Source organism: Vombatus ursinus, unplaced genomic scaffold, assembly GCF_900497805.2.
Source record: "Vombatus ursinus unplaced genomic scaffold, bare-nosed wombat genome assembly UNPS02014814.1, whole genome shotgun sequence".
NCBI lineage: Eukaryota > Metazoa > Chordata > Mammalia > Diprotodontia > Vombatidae > Vombatus > Vombatus ursinus.
The window spans coordinates 16,471,982-16,494,784 of NW_020954592.1; the positions used below are offsets into that span (position 1 = coordinate 16,471,982).

The 22,803-nt window shown below is 36.0% G+C and overlaps 1 protein-coding gene across 1 annotated transcript in view; it reads right to left on the minus strand.

Moving 5' to 3' along the window:
• EPHA6 (EPH receptor A6) overlaps positions 1-22,803 on the minus strand; it is a 1,252,883-nt gene that overhangs the window by 328,155 nt on the left and 901,925 nt on the right. Inside the window, 1 exon segment of the mRNA XM_027835345.1 lies at positions 363-471. Within this exon segment, the coding sequence (XP_027691146.1) occupies positions 363-471 (109 nt within the window).

The following is a 22,803-nucleotide window of genomic DNA, read 5'->3' on the forward strand; positions in this document are numbered from 1 at the left end:
ATTTTTGGATATGACTATTGTTCATTGGTCTTCAACTATTTTTATTAAATCCTTAGAGATAGTGACAGTTGGTGCTTAGTTATGTCTCTTGACAAGGAGATAAATTCATGCTTTCGTATATGTAGCTATGAAGTATTCAGAACTATTGTAACATTATCATTCCATGATTGTTCTCACATTCTCCTTTAAGGCCAAATAATAAATAAGTAATTATGATTCTCAGTTTCTTGCTGTAATAATGTTTTCACAAACTTGACAACATGACCTTAAATAATCAAATACTTAATTCAACAAATACATAAAAAAACCCATAAAATTAGAGGTCTGGTAATTTACTCAAATTTCTAGCATATATTAATTACCTTCCAGTGATTAAAAAGAACAAGGTGAGGATGACCAGAAGAGTGAATCCACCTACTGCTGCAGTGGCTATTACAAGAATCTGCCCCTGCTCTGCTGCTATGTCAGAAGCTGCAATAGAAACATAGAAATAAATATTAAATTCTTGTGAAATAGTTTGCCTCCTGACTTTTTAATTATTCTGGGTCTTTAAATTCATAGGAAAAGTGTTACAAATACCACAAATAGGCAGTATCTGATTTGTAACACAATGTTTTGAGCACAAGATCAATACATGTTGATCACATACTAAATTTTAAAGAGATGACATGGTAACTTCTAGGATAACTGTGATGCAAAAAGTAGAGGACTAAAGACTAAATACTTGGGAATGAAAATTGGCTTTACCTCTTAAAAGAAATGTTTAACTTTGGGTTAGTGAATCTTTTGGAAACTCAATCTCTTTATCTGTGAAATGAAGATAAGAATATCTGGCCTTATTATCTCTTAGGGTTATTATATTGATCAAATGATATAGCAACAACAACAACAACCAAAATAGCATTTGTTTAGCATCTACTATGTGATGTGCACAATGCTATGTCGCTTTACAATATCTTTCCATGATTGCTGTCACATTCTCCTTTAAGGCCAAATAATAAGTAGGTAATTATGATTGTGGGTTTCTTGCTATAATGATGTTTTCACAAATTTGACAACATGACCTTAAATGATCAAATACTTAATTCAATGAATACACAAAGAAAATATAAAATTAGAGGTCTCATTTGATCCTCACGACAACCCTGGGAGGTAAGCGCTATTATTATTCCCATTTTACAGTTGAGAAAATTGAGACAAACCTGTGTTAAATGACTTGCCCAAGATCATGTAGATAATAATTGGCTGAAGCTGGATTTGGATTCTGGCCTTCCCTGACTCTAGGCCCAGAATTCTATCCACTCTGCCACGTAGCTGCCAGGTTAATCAAACTATCTTGCAAAATAATGCATTAGAAAACAGCTGAACAGAGTATTACAGTTGAATTGGACATTAGAAATAATTTAGTCCAAATTCTTTGTTTTAAAGATGAGAAATCTGAGACTCTTACAGGTTAAGTGACTTATCTTATGTTACTCAACCCTAGAGATTTTAGGAAAGTCACTGGCCAAGTGGCGGAATAGAATTTGAACTCAAATCTTTTGTCTTCAAATTCAGTGCTTTTGCATACCTTCGTGTCATTTTTCAATATATATGTAAGAATACAAACCAGTTAGATGGTATCTTGTTATCAACAAGATGGTAGAGCAGTTATTTTCCACAAATCTTGCCAACTAAAACCCTTAGAAAATTGAATTATGTATTAGGCATAGAATACTTAAAGCAGAATCCCCAAGATTGTAGGATAGAAACACTTTATGAGGTAAAAATGAAATAACATTGGACAATGGCAGCAAAATGGCACTTTCATTTGTTGCTCTCCCCTCCAGCCCCAAACACATTGTCACATGCAGTTAGTGCAAGTGACCTCATATCCTATGCTTCAGGGTCTTACTGTGGAGATCTTTACTCAGTCTTACCATAGCAATGACTAACAAAAAGAAAGGAAGGAAATAAGGGACAAATTACTGGGCATTCAAGAGAAAGGCTGAAAGACCCAAAGTCCAAGGAAAAAAGTCTGAGCATAAATGTAGTTGGGCTATACATATTTGTTGCAAGGGGAAAATTTGTGCTGGAGCTATGAGGGGTAAGATCTAGTTCAAAACATTATAAAATTTAAAAAAGGGGAAAGAACAAGAAGAAAGTTAAAAAAAAGAAAATAAACTAAAAATCCTTTCGGAATAAAAAAAATTTTATTGAGTCTTTGCTTCCCACAAGTGAATGAGAGTAAAACAAACATTCTTGCTCCTCTTCCTCTTATGTGACCTAATCCTAAATAAAAGGCATAGCATTAGGGCAAGAAAAAGAAATTAATGGCCTAAACAGATTTCAGATTTTGATATTAAGTATTAAATGCCAACATCATTTGGTATTGGTTATAAAAAAGAAAAGTAGGTTTGAATAGACTAAAGAAGCAAAAATCAGAAACTATAGAACTTGAAAATCCAGTATTCAATAAATTCAACAACATAAACTATCAAAAGGTGAGGAGAAAATGAAAATTTACATGTCAAAAAAAGATTACCACTAGTATGCTACACCACATAAAACATACCACAAAAACTTTCAAATAAATACCCAAATAAAATTTTAAAAGGTCATATTGTTTTTAAAAAATAGAGGAAGAGGAATAGAGGTATTATTCACAGCTAGCCCAATGTGAGAATTCTTAAACAAATAAGGGATAGAAAATATCACAAAAGTAAAACAGATTCAAATTATAATAAAAAGCAATAAAATAATAATTATAATGTGATAAAATAATGTAATAAAAAGATAAAAGTAAAAAGCTTTTGCAAAAGCAAAATAAAGTCAATGCAGCTTGGTTAAAAGGGGAAACAGTTGATTGGGAAAGATATTTTGATTAAATATCTCTGAGAAAAGTCTGATATCTAAGATCTACAGGGGTTTAACACAAATATAAAAGACAGCTATTGCTTTTAATAGGTATTATTTTATTAGATAAGTGGTTAAAAATATAAAGAAAAAGTATTTACAACAATAATAGGTAAGATTCACGTGGTACTTCAAGGTTTGCAAAGTGCTTTATGTATATTATCTCATTTGATCCTTACAACAACCTTGTCAACAACTATACAGATGAGGAAAAGGAAACTGATAAGTGTTAAGTATCTTGCTTAAGATCACAGAGAGATTAAGTGTCTAATGAAAGGTATTTAAAATATATGCAAACTTATTCCAAATCACTATTAATAGGAGAAATAGAAATAAGTACAACTGAGGTTTTATTTCATATCTACACAATAAGCAAAGATGACAAAAAGTGGAAATGGTCAATGTTGAAAGAGATACTTGGAAAAAGTCATATTAATACACTGCTGATAGAGGTATGAATTGGTCTACCTATTCTTGAAAGCAATTTCTATTCATGTTAACAAATGGCATGTTGATACCTTTTAAGCCAGAGGTACTATGAGTAGGAATATATGCCAAGGAGGTCACAGAAAGAAAACTTCTCAGCCTCTGTATTCCTCTGTGTTTCACTGTCTTTTTTGTCTCCCAAAATATTAATTGCAACAATTTTTTGTGGTTTCAAAGAACTGGGGGGTGAGGGGTGGAGCCAAGATGGCAGAGTAAAAGCAGTGACTTGCTTGAGCTCTCCCCCAAACCCCTCCAAATATCTGTAAAAAATGGCTCTAAACAAATTCTAAAGCAGCAGAACCCACAAAAAGACAGAGTGAAACAAATTTCCAGCCAAAGACAACCTGGATGGTTGATTAGAAAGGTATGTTGTACCAGGTGGGGAGAGGAGCACAGTTTGGTGGGGGTGCACAGGCAAAGACCAAGCCTCAATGAACCTGGAGTAGGCCTCAGAGGACTGAGTCATGGGCGGCTGTGCCAGTTTGCAGACTTCTCAACCCATGAATGCCAAAGACAACTTAGGTCAGTGGGAAAAGTTTGTGACTGCGGTGAGAGAGAGAAGTTCAGTCCCAGCCCCAGTCCACAAGCATGGCCCCAGGGCAGTGGCTGCCTCTGGAGCTTCTGGCCCGCAGTCTGAAGGGGATTCAGATGACTAATCAGAGGGTGATTGCAGGGATCTCTTTGTCAGTGCTGAGGCAGGAATTTCTTGCTTTGCCTATGCTTGAATATGGGTCACAGTTCTGGGTGGCGGTCCTGGGGTGAGGAGAAGTGCTGGCATGTTGGAACTTGTAGTGGCGATAGAGAGGAAATCCTCCTCACAGTTCCAAGGGAGAAAAGAGTGCTTGTGGTCACTTAAAGACCAGAGTGCAGGCCAAGAAAGGAGTAAACAGCTTGCCCCTTATCATACCACCTTGGAAGAATTGAAAATTTACAGGTCCCTAGAAGTATCTCTGAAAACAGCTACACAAAACCTCTGAAGCTTAGGATAGTATATTCTCCACACTGGAAGCAGACCCTTACCTTAACAAAGAGTATATAGGTCAAGTAATTGTCTGGGATCATGAGCAAACTTCCCAAAAAGGTCAGACTACAGAATCTTTCTTTGGTGACAAAGAAGATCAAAACATATAACCAGAAGAAGACAACAAAGTCAAAGCTTCTACATCCAAAGCCTCCATTGGTCCCAGGTCATGGAAGAGCTCAAAAAGGATTTTGAGAAGCAAGTAAGAGAAATAGAGGAAAAACTGGGAAAAGAAATGAGAGTGATGCAAGAAAATAATGAAAAACAAGTCAACAGCTTGCTAAATGAGACCCAAAAAAATAATGAAGAAAATAATACCTAAAAAAATAGCCTAACCCAAATGGCAAAAGTGGTCCAAAAAGCCAATGAGGAAGAAGAATGCTTTAAAAAGCAAAATTGGCCAAATGGAAAAGGAAGTCCAAAAGCTTACTGAAGAAAATACTTCCTTAAAAATTAGAATGGAGTAAATAGAACCTAATAATTTTATGAGAAATCAAGAATTTATAAAACAAAACCAAAAGAATAAAAAAAAATAGAAGACAATGTGAAATATCTCATTGGAAAAACAACTGACCTGGAAAATAGATCCAGGAGAGATAACTTAAAAATTATTGGACTATCTGAAAGCCATGACCAAAAAAAGAGCCTAGACATCATCTTTCAAGAAATTATCAAGGAAAACTGCCCTGATAGTTTAGAACCAGAGGGCAAAATAGAAATGGAAAGAATCCACTGATTACCTCCTGAAAGAGATCCCCAAAGGAAAACTCCTAGGAATATTGTAGACAAATTCCAGAGTTCCCAGGTCAAGGAGAAAATATTGCAAGCAGCCAGAAAGAAACAATTCAAGTGTGGAAACACAATCAGGACAACACAAGATTTAGCAGCTTCTACATTAAGGGACCAGAGGGCTTGGAATAGAATATTCCAGAGGTCAAAGAAAACAGTATTATAGCCAAGAATCACCTACCCAGCAAAACTGAGTATAATCCTTCAGGGAAGAAAATGGACATTCAGTGAAATAGAGGACTTTCTTTTTCTTTTCTTTTCTTTTTTATTAATTTATTTTGATTTATCAATAACCCCTTCCATATGCTTTTGAGTTTAAAATTTTTCTTCCCCCTCTTCCCCACCACCCTTCCCAAGACGGAGCACAATCTGATATAGGCTATACATTTACATTCCTATTAAACATATTTTCACATTAGTGATGTTCTAAGTAAAAATTAAAACCAATAGGAGTAACTCTCAGAAAGAGGAAACAAAACTCAAAAGAAGAGGAAAAAAAATAGCAATTCAATTTCCATAGTTCTTTCTTTGGATGTGGATAGCATTTTCCATCATGAGGCTTCTGGAGATGTCTTAGATCCTTGTATTGCTGGGAAGAGTTAAGTTTATCACTATTAGTCATCACACAACATGAGTGTTATTGTGTTCAACATTCTCTCGGTTCTGCTCACTTCACTCATCATCAGACCATATAAATCTTTCCAGGTTTTTGTGAAGTCAGCCTGTTCATCATTTCTTATAGCACAATAGTATTCCATTACATTCATATACCACAACTTGCTCAGCCATTCCCCAGTTGATGGGCATCCTCTCAATTTCCAATTCTTTGCCACCACAAAAAGAGTTGCTATGAAAATTTTTGTACATGTGGGTAAAATAGAGGACTTTCAAGCATTCTTCATGAAAACACCAGAGCTGAATAGAAAATTTGACTTTCAGATACAAGACTCAAGTGAAACATGAAGAGGTAAACAAGAAAGAGAAATCATAAGAGATTTATTAAGGTTGAACTGTTTACATTCTGCATGGAAAGATGATATTTGTTACTCATGAGTCCTTTGTCAGTATTAGAGTAGTTGGAGGAAAAAAAATTATATGTATGTGTATATATCTATCTATATCTATCTGTCTGTCTATCTATCTGTCTATCTAGATAGAGGGCACAGGGAAATTGAAGATGAAGGGGTAATATCTGGAGAATAAAAATAAGGGGTGAGAGGATTATACAGGGAGAAGGAGAAAGGGAGAGGTAGAATATGGAAGTGTTTTGCATGACTACACATGTATAACCTGAATCAAGTTGCTTGCCTTCTCAATGAGGGTGGGTGGGGAAGGAGAAAGGGAGAAAATCTGGAACCCAAAGTTTTAAAAACAAAAGTTAAAAATTGTTTTCACATGCAAGTAGGAAATAAGATATACAGGAAATGGGGTATAGACATCTATCCTGCCCTACTGGAAAATTGAAGGGGAAGGTGATAAGAGAAGTGGGGGAGAGATAGAAGGGAGGGCAGAGTAGGGGAAGGGGTATTCAGAATGCATGACATCTTGGAGTGTGGGGAGGGATGAGATGGGAAGAAATTTAGGAACTCATAATCTTGTGGAAGTGAATGTTGAAAACTAAAAATAAATAAATTAATTAAAAAAAAAACTAGGATAAGCTAGGTGGCACAGTGAATAGATCACCGGCCCTGGAGTCAGGAGGACCTGAGTTCAAATAAGGCCTCAGACACTTGATACTTACTGTGTGACCCTGGGCAAGTCACTTAATCCCAATTGCCTCACCAAAAACAAAAAAACAAAAACAAAAACAAAGAACTACAAATAAAGTAGGCACTCATAGTTTGGGAAATGACTTAGCAATAAATGTTATTTAATAATGATGGACCCTAAGAAACCCCAATTATAATGAATTCAGAGAAGCATGAGAAGTATATGACCTGATGCAGTAAAGTTAAGCAGAACCAGAAAATCATATATACCATGACTACAATGATGGAAATGGAAAAAAAATATAATAAAGTAAACTTAAGTGCTGGATAATTGTAGAATGTGGGCCTATGGATGCAGAGTGATGAATATACTGTTAGAAATGGTTAATATTTTAGTTGGTTTTGTCAAAATGTATATATTGTTAAAAATATTTTTATAAGAGAAAGTTCATTAGATAAGGAAAGGATATGTTTAGAAATGATATGATATAAAAGCAAAAGTCTCTAACAAAAGAATAAGAAAAAGAAAGAACAGTCCCCCCAATAAAAGTGAAAGGATTGACTTGGTAATTTATTCCGAGTTACAAAGTAAATGTTATCAAGACAACTTTGCCTTATAAATTCAGACCTAGTTTCAATCTCTGTTTTGATTATTATCTACTTAGGATCATACAGTATGTAGTATTTTTAACAATAACATATTTTACATTTTTTTTGCCACTCTTTTACTACACCTACTATTAGTGGGCGGTAAATAGATATTGCTGACTGACCAAATGTCATCTAAAAGAAAGATTTCTTTCACCTCTGAAAGAATTACTAACTATAATATGTAGTTAGAGCTGAAAAGGAATTTAGAGATCACTTAATCTAAAGCACTAGTATTATAGATGAGGAATCTGAGAGGCACAGAGGTAAAGTAATGCAGTCAGTGGATTCGAAGGGAAGTCTTCTGATTCACTATTCAACATCTGTTTCCCCTGCATCATCTTGTATAATTTAATACATTTTTGCCTAATATTAATTAATTTATTTTTAAGTATTGTGAAATATGAAAATACTCCATCTCACTGTCTTTTGACTTGATGAGAATTTGATTAATTGGCATTTCAGGTAATTACCACAAATAAAAAATCATAACCTCATCTAACCTAGTAAAGTAAATTTGACTTAATATAACTCAAAAGCAAGCAAATTGTTTGTTGCTATTAATATGTTTAAATTTGAGTATACTACCATTCCAAAAAGATAGTTACTCTGCCCCAAAGAATGATGGGTTTGTTTTTGTTTCTCACTGATTTACATAAAGAATATTTATATACTTGCAAAGTAGCATATTTAATAGAGTATCTGAAATTTATATGCTGTTTTTGAAACTCTAAGAGACCAATGACAAAGTCTAAGAGACTTTTTATGTAATTTTAATATAAATAAATACAAAGTAATTTATGTCCAATTTTCAGTGGGAACTATTTATTGAATCTTTTGCATTACATTTATGTTGGTATGATTTAATCAGAATATTTTCAGGCAGTCTATTACAATATTCCATCACTCCACATAAACTGCACAGACAAGTTAAGCATGTACATCTTACTCAATAAATAATGTGGAAAAGTTTTTTTATTAGATCCTCACTGAATTTTCCAATCTTCAAAATAACAGTGATATCATGGAAATTAATGTCCTCCAAAATGTCACATTTTCTTAGGGGAAATTATTGAATAACAAATAGTAAGAAATAGCTGTCCTGAACATATCATTTAGCTATTAGAAGAAAAAGAAGCTGATATTTGAAACAGCAACATTTATTTGCTTAGTTATTGCTATTATAATTCAATATAGCCTGATGGAATTACAACTATAAGTTTTCATTTTCATAGTGTACATATTTAGGTAGCACGAAGCTCACCCAAATCCACCTGGTCCACACAGCTCAAGAGAAACAAAAGATTGAGTAACTAATTGCAAAAAGAGAGACAATATTACTTCACTTAAAATAGCGAGTTAAATCCCATCCAACAAATATTTATTACATTCCTACTCTGTGAAGTGCACTGTGTTGCAGGAGTGAAATTATCAGAAATACTGAATTTCATAGTTGAGAGGGATCTCATAAGTCATCTAGTTTAACTCATAGTTGAATAGCGATTCTCTCTACGATATCCATCATAAGTGGTCATCCAGCCTCCACCTGAAGACTTCCACTGTTCCACAATAAAATGTCAGCCTAAGAATATATTGCCATTGCTAGAGAGCTGACCTAGAGTCAGGAAGAACTGGGTGTAACTATTGCTTCTGGCAATTCTAACTCTGGGAGCATGGGCAAATTAACAACCTCTTAATACTTTATTCTTTAAGACTTTAAATATTTCCAAAGATGATTATTGAAAAAGGAAAATAACCTATATGTTCTAAAATATTTATAGCAGCTCCCTTTGTGGTGGCAAAGAACAGGAGAATGAGGGGAGGCTTGTCAACTGGGGCATAGCTAAACAAGTTGTGATATCTGATACTGTGCTATAAGAAATGATAAGCTAGATGATCTTAGAAAAACATGGACAGACTTGCATGAAATAATGAAGAGTGAAATGAGCAGAACCAAGAGAACATTGTTTATAGTAATAGCAATATTTCTTTAAGAACAGCTTTGAGGAATAAATCATTTTGACTATTATAAAAACCCAAATTAAAAACAAAGGACATATGAAGGAAGATGCTTTCTGCATCCAGAGAAAGATTTAAGAAATAGAAGTAGAAATAGAAATAGAATGATTTTACACACACATATATTTGTGTCTAATGGTATCCATTTCTAGGATAGGAGGGGAGGGAAGAAAAAAAAAAGAAATTTATGCAATAATTTTAAAAGGAATAGCAAGTTGTACATAATAGAGTTGCAGTTTCATGTGCATTTTTTATTATATGATGTTATGTAAATGCTTCATTTATCCCATAAATTAAAAATAAAATAAATAAAAATAAAAGACTAAGTACAGTGGTAGGGGCATTGTGTTTGGAGATAGAAGATGTTGGTTCAAGATCTGACTCTTATGCTTACTATCTGTGTGACCTTGGCAAGTCACTTAATATTTGTGGACTGGTTTCCTAAACTGCACAATGAGAGAGTTTGGCTAGATAATTTCTTATCTTTTACCTCTAGATTTATGATCTTAAGTTACTGATCAGCTTTTGATCTGCACTGGTGGAAGCATTGCTTACACTAGGAGTCTTCTATACTGAATAAATCAAAGGTCTGGACCACTCTCTTCCCCCTTCCAACCATAATTAAAATGAAAAGTAGAATATAGCTATATTTGTGTCACAGTAGTCACCGTGCATGTACATACCCAGGAGGAATTTTTAATTTCCCTAAGTATCCATTCTATGAAGCTCTCTGGTCACTTACAACTCTGCAGCAGTTGCCTTACCTGTGGGCCTGTGGGTACCTTCTTCCTTCCTCCCCCCCTCCCTTTTTTGAGGTGAGGCAATCAGGGTTAAGTGACTTGCCTAGGGTCACACAGCTAGTGAGTATCATGTGTCTGAGGTCGGATTTGAACTCAGGTCCTCCTGACTCGAGGGCTGGTGCTCTATCCACTGTGCCACCTTGCTGTCCCCCTTCTCCTTTCAAGTGATATACTGCTACTTGGAAGAATTCTACTCAGAATGAACTTCTATGGAAAATGATAATCATTGATTAATGGACAAATGAACTCATTCTTCATTGATTAACATGCTTTCCCCACCTCCATCATTCCCCTTCCATGCCAGTGATTATGAACCATCAGCTACCATTGTTCAAATCCTGTTTCTTGGTCTCCCACAAATTTCTTATTACCAACCCCCTTACTCCTTCCACTGTGCTTTCTGCAATGCCTGCTCTATAGGTAATAAACTGACTTCCATCTTAAACCTTTTCCTATCTCATTCCTTTTATCTTCCTGCACTCCCTCCTGATGATCCCTGCTGATACTATCTTCCTTTGTTCACCCTTTCCAGCACTAGTTGCACTTTCAAGTCTACCATCCAATTTACTAGTCATTGTAGAAAAATTGGAGTGCTCCTTGCTTTCTATTGCCACTTTGAGGCTCAATTTTTACCACCATCCCTCAGTAATCTTCCTTTCTTTAAGGTTCATTCAATCCATATTTATCACTCAACCCCTGGCTCATAGTCTTTCTCTTCTCCCTAACTCCTGATCTCATACTAGGGAACTTGTATATATTGATATACCTTCAAACATCAACATCCTAACTTCCCAGTCCCTCAATTTACTTATTCCCTCTTGACCTATTCCTCTGTCTCATGACAGCTACACACAAAAATGGCCATATCCTTGATCTTGCCATCACTCACAAACGCACTGCTTCCGTATTCATGAACCCTGAAATTATCTTATTACAATTTGATGTCATTGCATTTTCCCCTTTACCTTGAAACTCTAAAACTTGTTATTTTTTTTTCTCACCACAACCCCCAACCCCTCCACCTCTCAGTTTTTTTTCCTCTCCAAAGGTAATCAATCCAATACTGGTCACACTATCTTCTCTTCCCTATCTTGAGCTTTTGGTGAAACAGTTCAAATCTATACTGCCCTCTTCTCTCCAATCCCTTTCCCAATTATACTATGAAAAATTTTGCCTGTCAAGTTGCAGCCTTGGATTACTACCACCATCATGGTTTTAAATCACATGTTCCTGAAAGATGATATAGAAAATCATGGAATCATGCCAATTCTCCACAAAATCTCTTCCAAACTTTTCATCCCTCCTCAAACCTCCCATTACTATCTCTTCCCCCATATTTTACAGAAAAAGAGGCCATTTGCTGTGAGCACACTCTTCTCTCCTCTTCCTCATCTCCTATCACTCAGATACTGTATGTCACTATCTCCTCTTTCATTCTGTCTCACTTGATGATGTGGTCTTACTCCTTCCCATGGCTAACACCTCTACCTATTCAATTAATCTCATGCCATCCCATATCCTCCAACAGATTAGATTATACCACCCCCTGTCATCTCCTCTCTATCAATTTTCAATCTCTCTCTGTCTACTGGTTTATTTCCTACTACCTCTGAACATGCCCATACCTTCCCCATCCTGAAAAAGTTCTCACTTGATTCTTCCATCTTTACTATTATTTTATATCTCTCCTGTACTTTGAAGCTAAACTCCTCAAAAAGGTAGATACAATAGGTGCCTTCATTTTGTCTCCCCTTACTCTCTTCTTAAACTCTTACAGTCTGACTTCCAACCTTATCATTCCACTGAATTACTCTTCAAAGTTAATGATCTGTTAGTTGCCAAATTCAATGGCCTTTTTTTCAGTTCTCATTCTTCTTGATCCCTCTACAGTCTTTGACACAGTTAATAAAGCTCTTCTCTTTGAAACTCTCCTCTTTAGTTTTTGGGGACCCAACTCTCCCTGGTTCTTCTCTTACCTATCTGACCTCTCCTTTTAAGTATCTTTCCCTGGATCCCATCTAGGTCACAATTGATAGTCATGGGTGTTCTCCAAGAAGCTTTCTGCACTTGGTGATTTCATCTTTTCCCCTGGATTCAACAATCATCTTATGCAGATGATTCTCAGATATATTCATCCAGTACCAACCTCTCTCCTGAACTTCAATCTCACATCTCAAACTGCCTATTGAACATCCCAACATGAATGTTTCAATATGTTTAAAGTTGAACTCATTATCTTCCCCCAAACCCTTCCTTCTTCCTAAATTCTTTATTACTTTTGAGAGAATCTCCATTTCCTCATTCACCCAGGCTTGCAACCTACATGTCATCCAGAATTCCTCATTCTCTCTTACCTCCTAAATCCAATTAGCTGTCATGTCCTGTCATTTTTGACCAAGTAATATCTCTCATATATGTTCCCCTCTCTCCTCTGACTCTGACATTACACTGATATTTTATCATCTCAAACCTGGAGTACTGCAATAGCTTGCTAGTTGGTCTTCCTGCCTCAAGTCTCTCCCCACTCCTATTCATCTTCTACTCAGTTGCCAAACTAATCTTTCTAAAGTGCAGGCCTCATGTCATTCCCGAATTCAATCAACTCCAGGGGCTACCTATTGCCTCCCGAATCAAATATAAGATTTTATGTATGGCTTTTAAATCCCTCCACAAACTGACCCCCCTTTTCCTTTTATAATCTTCTTACACCTTTTGATTTTATTGATATAGGTTTTCCATAGAGGAAATTTCCTCTATCAGTACAGATCAGCAACTGCTCTGAAGCTTTCAGTCTTAGTTCCTCAGGGCACTAAGAGTTCAAGGGACTTACTCATGGTCACAGAGCCAATATGTGTCAGAGATAGAACTTAAGCCCAGGTCATCTTGACTTAAGCTCTTTACTCATTGTACTACATTGTCTTTTATTTATAAATATATAAAGCCAAACCATTCTCTTTCCTACAAAATGGACTGGTCTAACAAAAAATTAGGGTGATTGCAAATACTTCTGTTGTGTCAATGAAAGACTATACAACTGTGAGCTACTACTAATGCTAATTGCTTATTTCTCAACCATAATTGTAAATTTATGTTCAGTGGCTCTTGCAGTAGAGGAGAAATGATGTTTTTCCATTTTTATTTAAAGCCCTAGAGCGAAACTGTTCATATTGAAATCATTGTGAAACTCAGGATGTGAAAGAAAATTCTCTTTGAGACAAGTTTATTAGATAATGTTCCTTTCATCCTCTGAATATTATCTGGTTAGAAAAATAGAAGTATATTAAAACAATATATTTCAATATGTGGTCTATTAAGAATTAAATTAAACTTTGTGAATAGGAAATAATTGACTAAAACTTAGCACAGTGGCTAAGAGAAAGGATCTCCTGAAGTGAATTTTTTTTTTGAGTTTTTTAAAGTAACATCTTATATTAAGGACTCAAACAATCTATCTGTGAGGATTTAAGGAGGGTGTGAGAGAAAAACTATTTGGCTATTTTTAGTGAAAGTTTTCTTTTTCTCATGCAGGCACATGATTTCATCTTTCTGTAATCAGGATTATTCTTGTTTCCATTTATATTTCAAAGTAAAATCTGCTGTTTGTTTTTCATGTGTCATCTTCTGTGGAATTGTGCTGCATGTTAAACTCTTTTTTTTTTAAAGGAACATTTGTAACAGTTCCAGGACAATATTGATCTGATTTTCTGGAATGTAACATTATTATTTTTTCAATCTGCCACTGGAAAAGAGGTGGTTTGTGCTCTTAGTAAAATGTTAGAGCATTTTTTGTGGCTATAATGATGATGTTAAAAACACTGTTATTCCCACTCCACCTCCATTTCACCAGAAAAACAAACTTTTTTTTAACACCAAAGCTTGAGAAAACATAAAATGGTCCCAATTCTTTCCTTCTCCTTTTCCCCATCCCTACTGCTCTGCACAATCTTAAATCATACAAAGTATGCCTATCACAAACCTCAAGGAAAAGAGAAGAAATGAGAAATAAAAAATTAATTTAATTTTTGCTTTTAAAATTCCACAATTAAGGATAGTCATACGTTGTAGGTTACTATCCTTCATTGCTTCTTCAGCCCATACAAGCATCTTTTTTCTTCATCTGAACTCTCTTACCATTTATGGGTTGTATCGTTCACATAAGCACTTATTATATGATAATGGCTTTGTAATTTTTATTCACCTCATCTATTCAGACCTAAGCTATTGAGATGCCATACCTATTTGGAATGGAGGCCCAAACAAGGAAAGAAGCAAAATAGTCTTTTGAGAAGTCAAATTTAATAAATCTGTGCACTAAATGTTCAAGAGCGTCCCTTTGTTTCTCATTCAGAACTGATTTACAGAAAATTCTAAACTCAGCTCTAAATCCTATGATTGTGTTTAGTTATCTAATTTCCAAACCTATAACAGAAAGAAGCAGCAGAGTAAAAGTAGAGAAAAGAGTTGATACAATCTGGCAGTGATAGAAGCAAGGAGTAAAGCTGACATTCTGGAAGCAAGGTAGGAGAGAGAAAAAAAACAACCTATAAAGTACAGATATGAGACCTAAAAAATAAACCCAGCAATTAGGGTCTATGTAGTGTTGCTGTTCTTTAGTTGATTAGTCATGTCCAACCCTTCATGACTCCATTAGGAGTTTTCTTGGCAAAGATACTGAAGTGGTTTGCCATTTTCTTCTCTAGATCATTTTACAGATGAGGAAACTGAGGTTAACAGGGTTAAGTGACTTTCCCAGGGTCAAACAGCTAGTAAGAGTCTGGAGACCAGGATTTTAATTCCTCCTGACCCTGCCTCATAATTAGTGTACAGTCAAAGAACCATAGCTCCTAAGAGCATTATTGATGTCATAATCCTACTTGATATGTAATTTTTAAAAAAAAAGTATTTGTCCATCATACTCCACCTAAGATAGAGATGTGTGTAATGCATTTTGTAAATATTTCCATCACAAAGATTAAAAAAAAGGTGTTAGTGTTTCAAGTGATAAGCCATCAGCAATCCAAGAAACTCCATTTTCAGAAATGACCCATCTCTTAGGATTAGAAATAGTTGTGTAGGGGCTATGTAGTGAATTGAATAGAGCATTGGTCTTGGATTCTGAATGATTTAGTCTGGAATCCTATCTCAAACACTGAATGTCATGTGAATCAATCTGAGACTCAGTTTCCTCATCTGAAAAATGAGGACAATAACAGTATCAGTTTCCTCATCTGCAAAATGTGGATAACAGACTGTAATTCAAAACTTGTGAGGAACTAATGAAATGCTACCTAATAAGCTTTTCAAACCTTAAAATCCCTCTATACATCTTTTCCCCTAGTGTGGGAGTTCTCCTTTCATCTCTTAGGGGCTTGGTAGATAAATTTGAGAGTTGATTAGAGCTCAGAGAGCTCCAATGACAGTCCTTCCTAAATTCAAAGTCAGCCCTCAGTGCATTCAAACATGCTATATCTCTTGCTTTGCACATAGTTGCTTAGTAAATAGTAAGAAGCAACATGGCATAGGAGATAAAGTACTCAGGAAAATCTGGGCTCATATCTTGCTATGTGACAACTGCACTGGTCAGTGACTTAAGTGATCTGAACCACCATTTTCTCATATGTAGAATGAGGGTAATTCTACCATTGGTGTCTACCTGAAAGGGCTGGTATGATGGTCAAATAAGACTGATTGTAAATCTTAAAATATTACACAAATACCAGTTCTTAAAAATCATTTTAGATGATGATGGTAATGTTGATTTGCATTATAGGCTGTAGATAGAATGACTAGTGTTCCTAGTAACACAGTAACATTTTCCTGTTTGATTTAGTAATAAGTAATATTGGCTTATTACAGTATTTGTAAAGATAGTTCAACATATATTCATGCTTTGGAATTTCATGCATTCTGAGTTAAAAGAGCAGAAAATAGCATGATCTTATAGAGAAAACTATTTAAAAATTTTTCCAACTTTGGTCTTTTAAAAGTAGATATTGAGAGATAATTAGATTTGGTAATTAGGAGGTTTTTAGCCACTTTCATTTTGGGTGGGGATGGAGGCCAGATTTCAAGGGATTGAGATGTTAATGTAGGAGTTAACGAAGTGGAGGCAAAAAGAGTAGGTTCCTTTTTTTAGAAATATGAGAATGAAGGAGCAGAAAGAGAGATGATTTTACGTTGAGGGTGTAGAAGTCAAGGGGAAGTTTCTTCTATTAAAAAAATGACAAGGAGTCTGAAGTAAAACACTCCTCAGACAGTGAAAGATTGAAGGTGAATGAGAGATAAGGGATGATTGATGGCCAAGTTCATGTAAGATATGGAAGGGCATGTGATCAAAGTATAAGAATTAGCTTTGGCAACTCAATCCTCTAAGATCGGATGGAAGAATAAAAGGATGAATACAAATGTTGAGAGGTTTAGAGGATTCTGAGGGGAAACATATTAAATTATCTCAATAATCTCAGTAAAGTAGAAAGTGAGGTCAGTGGCCAGAAATGAGAGTGAAGGCAGGAGGCTTAAGGTATAAGAAGAGAACATGTGGAGCAAAATACATGGGGAATGTGAAAGAAAGTTTTAGAATGGATAAATGTTAACAGTGACAGAGTCTGTCTTTTGTATTTTTTTAAACAAACATTTCTTAAGCACTATGTGCCAAGCTCTGTGCTAAGCACTTTACAAGTATTATCTCAATAGATCCTCACCACAACTCTCAGGGTTATTATCTCCATTTTATAGTTGAGGAAACTGAGACAGACAAAGGTTAGGAGACTTGCCTGGAGTCACATAACAAGTGGATGACTGAAGCTGTATTTGAACTCAGATGTTCCTGACTCCAGACACAGCACTCCATCCACTGCAACACATAGTGCAGAGTAGGCATTTAATGAATATTTTTCATTCATTCATGGAAACAAAATGAAAGGTCGCATAAATATTTTGTCTCTATTGAGTTATTCCTGGTTGGACTGTTAGGGGGTAAATCATATTGGGTACTTCCTAAATTTCTTCTGAACAGGAAAATTCAGTCCATTACAATTTTAAAAAAATCATTTTTAAAGGCATACTATGTGCAGGGCCTATGCTAAGTTCTGGTGGAGATACAAATGTCAACAAGACACAACTCAGGATCTTAAAGACTAGGAGAAAAATAAGATGTGTAGATATTTCTAACATACAAATAACTATAATACACAATAATACATGATTATATTTGAGAGTGCTATATGAGTTCTGGTATATGTACCCTTCATCTCTGTCCTTCCTATGTTCTGTTGTCTTGACCATTATCCCTTCCCTCTAATACTGAATTTCTCCCAAGCTTACTATTCCTTCTCTTCTGCCTATAACCTTTAAAATAGCCTCATCATAAGGCATGAACTTATAACTCTCCTCCCTGTCTCAGCTAAACTCCTTGAAAAAGATGTTTACCCTCTTTCATTTCCTTTCTTCTTAGTCTTTTCTAAGTGCTATGACCTTATCAGTGGACTGAAACAGCACTTTCCAAAGTCAGCAATGATCTCTTAATTGTCAAATCTTTTGTCAATCCTCATCTTCTACAGGAAACCTTTCCCAACTTCTCTTAATTCTAGTGCAAATATTCCCAAACCTATTTGGCCTACCACTCACTTTTAAAAAAATTACTCAGCATCCCCCCTGGAAATCTTTCTTTAACCCTTTAATGATAGTTTTTTTTGAAATTTGTGTCATTTAAAAAAATATAAAAAATATTTTTAAATGACACATCCTAAATTTAATAATTTATTATAAATTTGTATTTTTTCCTGCACTGAAATTTTGATGATGCAACATTGCATCATGCAATATTGTATTGTATTGTAAACAAGTCATTACATGCACATATTCCTGCCAATGTGTGCTGGATTTCTCAACAATGCTGACAAGCTCACTTGCCAACACTTGCTTGTTAAGACCTGTTGGCAGACTTGACCACTGATAGGTTATGACTTGCATTTTATGTATTTATTTGGTAAATAATGTGATCACTTCAACTTTAACTCTGTTACACAACAAATGAAACATGTATGAATGGTTTTTCAAAGAAAAAATTATCTTCCCTTCTTTCCTTATGCTTCCACCACCCTCTTATTTTTATTCAACACCCCCCAATTGCTCCCAAGGCTACTACTATTGCTTCCCTGCATCATTCCAATACTCCCAGGTGGTATCACCCACTTCGGGACCCTCTGTATCTAGTTCCTTCCCTCTGCTAATTATTTCCTATTTATCCTGCATATAGCTTGCTTTGTATATATTTGTTTGCATGTTTTCTTTCCCTTTAAAATGCAAGCTCAGGGGGTAGAGCCAAGATGGCAGAGTAAAAGCAGTGACTTGCTTGAACTGTCCCCTAAACCCCTCCAAATACCTGTAAAAATTGCTCTAAACAAATTCTAAAGAAGCAGAACCCACAAAAAGACAGAGTAAAACAAACTTCTAGCCCAAGACAACCTGGATGGTTGATTGGAAAGGTATATTGTACGGGGTGGGGAGAGGAGCACAGTTTGGCATGGGCATGCAGGCAAAACAGGCCTTAGCAAAGCTAGAGCAGGCCTCAGGAGACTGAGTGATGGGGACCTCTGGCAGTTTCCAGACTTCTCAACCCACAAATCCCAAGGACAACTTAGAAGGTCAGTAGGAAAATTCTGTGATGATGGTGAGAAAAAAGCTTGGTCTCAGCCCATCCCAGAGCAACTCCAATGTGATGGCTGCTTACAGAGCTTCCACCCACAGACTGAGGAGTAATCAAGTGACTGATGAGAGGGGGATTGCAGAGATCTTTTTACTGGCACTAAGGCAGGACTCTCTTGCTTTACTCTTGCTTGGATCTGAGTTACAGTTCTGGGTGGCTGTCCTGGGGCATGGAGGAATGCTGGCATGGTGGAGCTTGTAGTGGCAGTGGAGAGGAAATCCTCCTCACAGTTCCAAGGCAAAAAAGAGTACTTGTGGTCACTCATAGACCAGAGCACAGGCCATAAAAGGAGTAAACACCTTGCCCCTTATCATACCACCTTGGAAGAATTGAAAATTTACAGGTCCCTAGAAGTATCTCTGAAAACAGCTACACAAAACCTCTGAAGCTTGAGACAGTACATTCTCCACACTGGAAGCAGACCCCTACCTTAACAAAGCATTTATAAGTCAAGTAATTGGCTGGGATCAGGAGCAAACTTCCCAAAAAAGTCAGACTATAGAATCTTTCTTTGGCAACAAAGAAGATCAAAACATACAACCAGAAGAAGACAACAAAGTCAAAGCTCCTACATCCAAAGTCTCCAAGAAAAATATAAAGTGGTCCCAGGCCATGGAAGAGCTCAAAAAGGATTTTGAGAAGCAAATAAGAGAAGTAGAGGGAAAACTGAGAAGAGAAATGAGAATGATTCAAGAAAATCACGAGAAGTAAGTCAACAGCTTGCTAAAAGAGATCTAAAAAAATACTGAAGAAAATAACATCTTAAAAAATAGCCTAACCCAAATGGCAAAAGAGGTCCAAAAAGCCAATGAGGAAAAGAATGCCTTAAAAAGCAAAATAGGTCAAATGGAAAAGGAATTCCAAAAGCTCACTGAAGAAAATACTTTCTTAAAAACTAGAATGGAGGAAATGTAAGCTAGTGACTTTATTAGAAATCAAGACACTGTTAAACAAATCCAAAAGAATGAAAAAATAGAAGACAATGTGAAATATCTCACTGGAAAAAGAACTGACCTGGAAAATAGATACAGGAGAGATAATTTCTTCTTTTTTCTTTCTTTCTTTCTTTCTTTCTTTCTTTCTTTCTTTCTTTCTTTCTTTTTTTTTGCTAGGCATTGGGGTTAAGTGACTTGCCCAGAGTCACACAGCTAGAGAGTGTAAGTGTCTGAGGCCAGATTTGAACTCAGGTCCTCCTGACTCCAGGGCTGGTGCTCTATCCACTGTGCCACCTAGCTGCCTCCAGAAGAGATAATTAAAAAAAATTATTGGAGTATCTGAAGGCCATGATCAAAAAAAGAGCCTAGACGTCATATTTCAAGAAATTATCAAGGAAAATTGCCCTGATAGTTTAGAACCAGAGGGCAAAATAGAAATGGAAAGAATTCACCAATCACCTCCTGAAAGAGATCCCCAAAGGAAAACTCCTAGGAATATTGTAGCCAAATTTCAGAGTTCCCAGGTCAAGGAGAAAATATTGCAAGTAGCCAGAAAGAAACAATTCAAGTACTGTGGAAACACAAGATTTAGCTGCTTCTACATTAAGAGACTGGAGGGCTTGGAATATAATATTCCAGAGGTCAAAGGAGATAGGATTACAACCAAGAATCACCTACCCAGCAAAACTAAGTATAATCCTTCAGGGGAAAAATGGACATTCAGTGAAATAAAAGACTTTTAAGCATTTTTGCTGAAAGGACCAGAGCTGAATAGAAAATTTAACTTTCAAATACAAGACTCAAGAGAACCATGAAGAGGTAAACAGGAAAGAAGAAATCATAAGAGACTTATTAAGGTTGAACTGTTTGCATTCCTGCATGGAAAGATGATATTTGTAACTCATGAGACCCTTGTCAGTATTAGAGTAGTTGGAGGGAAAAAATTATATCTATATCTATGTCTATATATTGATATATAGACATAGATATAGATAGGTAGATAGATAGATAGATAGATAGATAGATAGATAGATAGATAGATAGGGTGAGGTGAAGATGAAGGGATGATATCTGGAGAATAAAATTAAGGGGTGAGAGAGAATTATACTGGGAGAAGGAAAAAGGGAGAGGTAGAATAGGGTAAATTATCTCACATAGAACAGACAAGAAAAGGCTTTTACAGTGGAGGGAAAATGTGGGAAGGTCAGAGGGAATGAGTGAATCTTACTCTCATCAGTTTTGGCTTAAAGAGGGAGTAACATACACACTCAATTGGGTATGGAAATCTATCTTACCCTACAGGAAAATAGGAGGGGAAGGGGACAAGAGAGTAGGGGGATGATAGAGGGGAGGGCAGATTGGGGGAGGGGGTAATCAGAAGCAAATACTTCTAAAGAGGAACAGGCTCTAAAGAGAAAATAGAATAAATCGGGGGCAGGATAGGATGAAGGGAAATGTAGTTAGTTTTCCACAACATGACTACTGTGGAAGTGTTTTGCATGACTACACAAGTATAACCTATATCAAATTTCTTCCCTTCTCCATAAGGGTGGGTGGGGAGGGAGGAACGGATAAAATTTGGAACCCAAAGTTTTAAAAACAAATGTTAAAAAATCGTTTTCACAAGCAACTGGGAAATAAGATATCCAAGCAATGGGGTATAGAAATCTATCCTACCCTACAGGAAAATTGAAGGTGAAGGGGATAAGAGAAGGGTGGGGGGAGATAAAAGGGAGGGCAGATTAGGGGAAGGGGTATTCAGAATTCATGCCATCTTGGGGTGGGGGGAGGGATGAGATGGGGGAAATTTGGCACTCAAAATGCTGTGGAAATGAATATTGAAAACTAAAAATAAATTAATATTAATAAAAAATTTAAAAATGTAAGCTCTTTGAGGGCAGGTTCTGTCTTTTGCCTCTTTTGTACACACACACACACACACACACACACACACACACACACACACATACACAATTATTTCCCCTCACTAGGCTTTTTGAGGGCAAGGACTATTTTTGTCTAGGTATCTTCAGTGCCTAGCATTGTATCTGGCGCCTAGTAGGCACTCAAAAATACTTTTTTGTTTGATTATAAGGAGATGCCTTACAACATTCTACTAAAATAAAGGCCAAAAAAACTACCCTATTCTTTTCCCCTGGCAATGATAACACAGAGGGGTGGGAGGGTCAGCAAAGAACAGTCAATTTTGTAGATGAGGATCTCAAGAAATTATAAGCATCAGTTATATCTATCTCTTCCTTTCCCTCCAAAACCATTGCTTTTCTAGGTTGCTAAGTGGCACAGTAGACAGTAGAGTGCTGGACTTGGAGTCAGGAAGATCTGAGTTCAAGTCTAGCCTGAAACACTTATTATCTGTGTGACTTTGAGCAAGTCACTTAACCACTGTCTAACTCTGTTTCCTCATCTGTAAAATGGGGATAATAACATTTACCTCATATAATTGTTGTGAGACTCAAATGAGATTATTCTCATAGAGTGCTTAGCAAACCTTATAGTGCTATATAAATGCTATTATATTTTATTATTATTATAAGTAGTAGTAGCAGCAGCAGCAGAAGGAGGAGCAGCAGCAAGGAGAGCCTAAGGATAACTAACATACCCTTCAAAATGAAGAGTTTTAAAAGAATAATAATTTAAATTAGACAGAAGAAGGTTGGAAATATTTCAGAGCAAGGAAAGCAATGTTTGGATTATTGATGTTAAATTTCTATATGTGACTGATCTTTCCTTTATTGCAATTTTGCAACCCTCTCCTTCTTCATCATGATGCTGC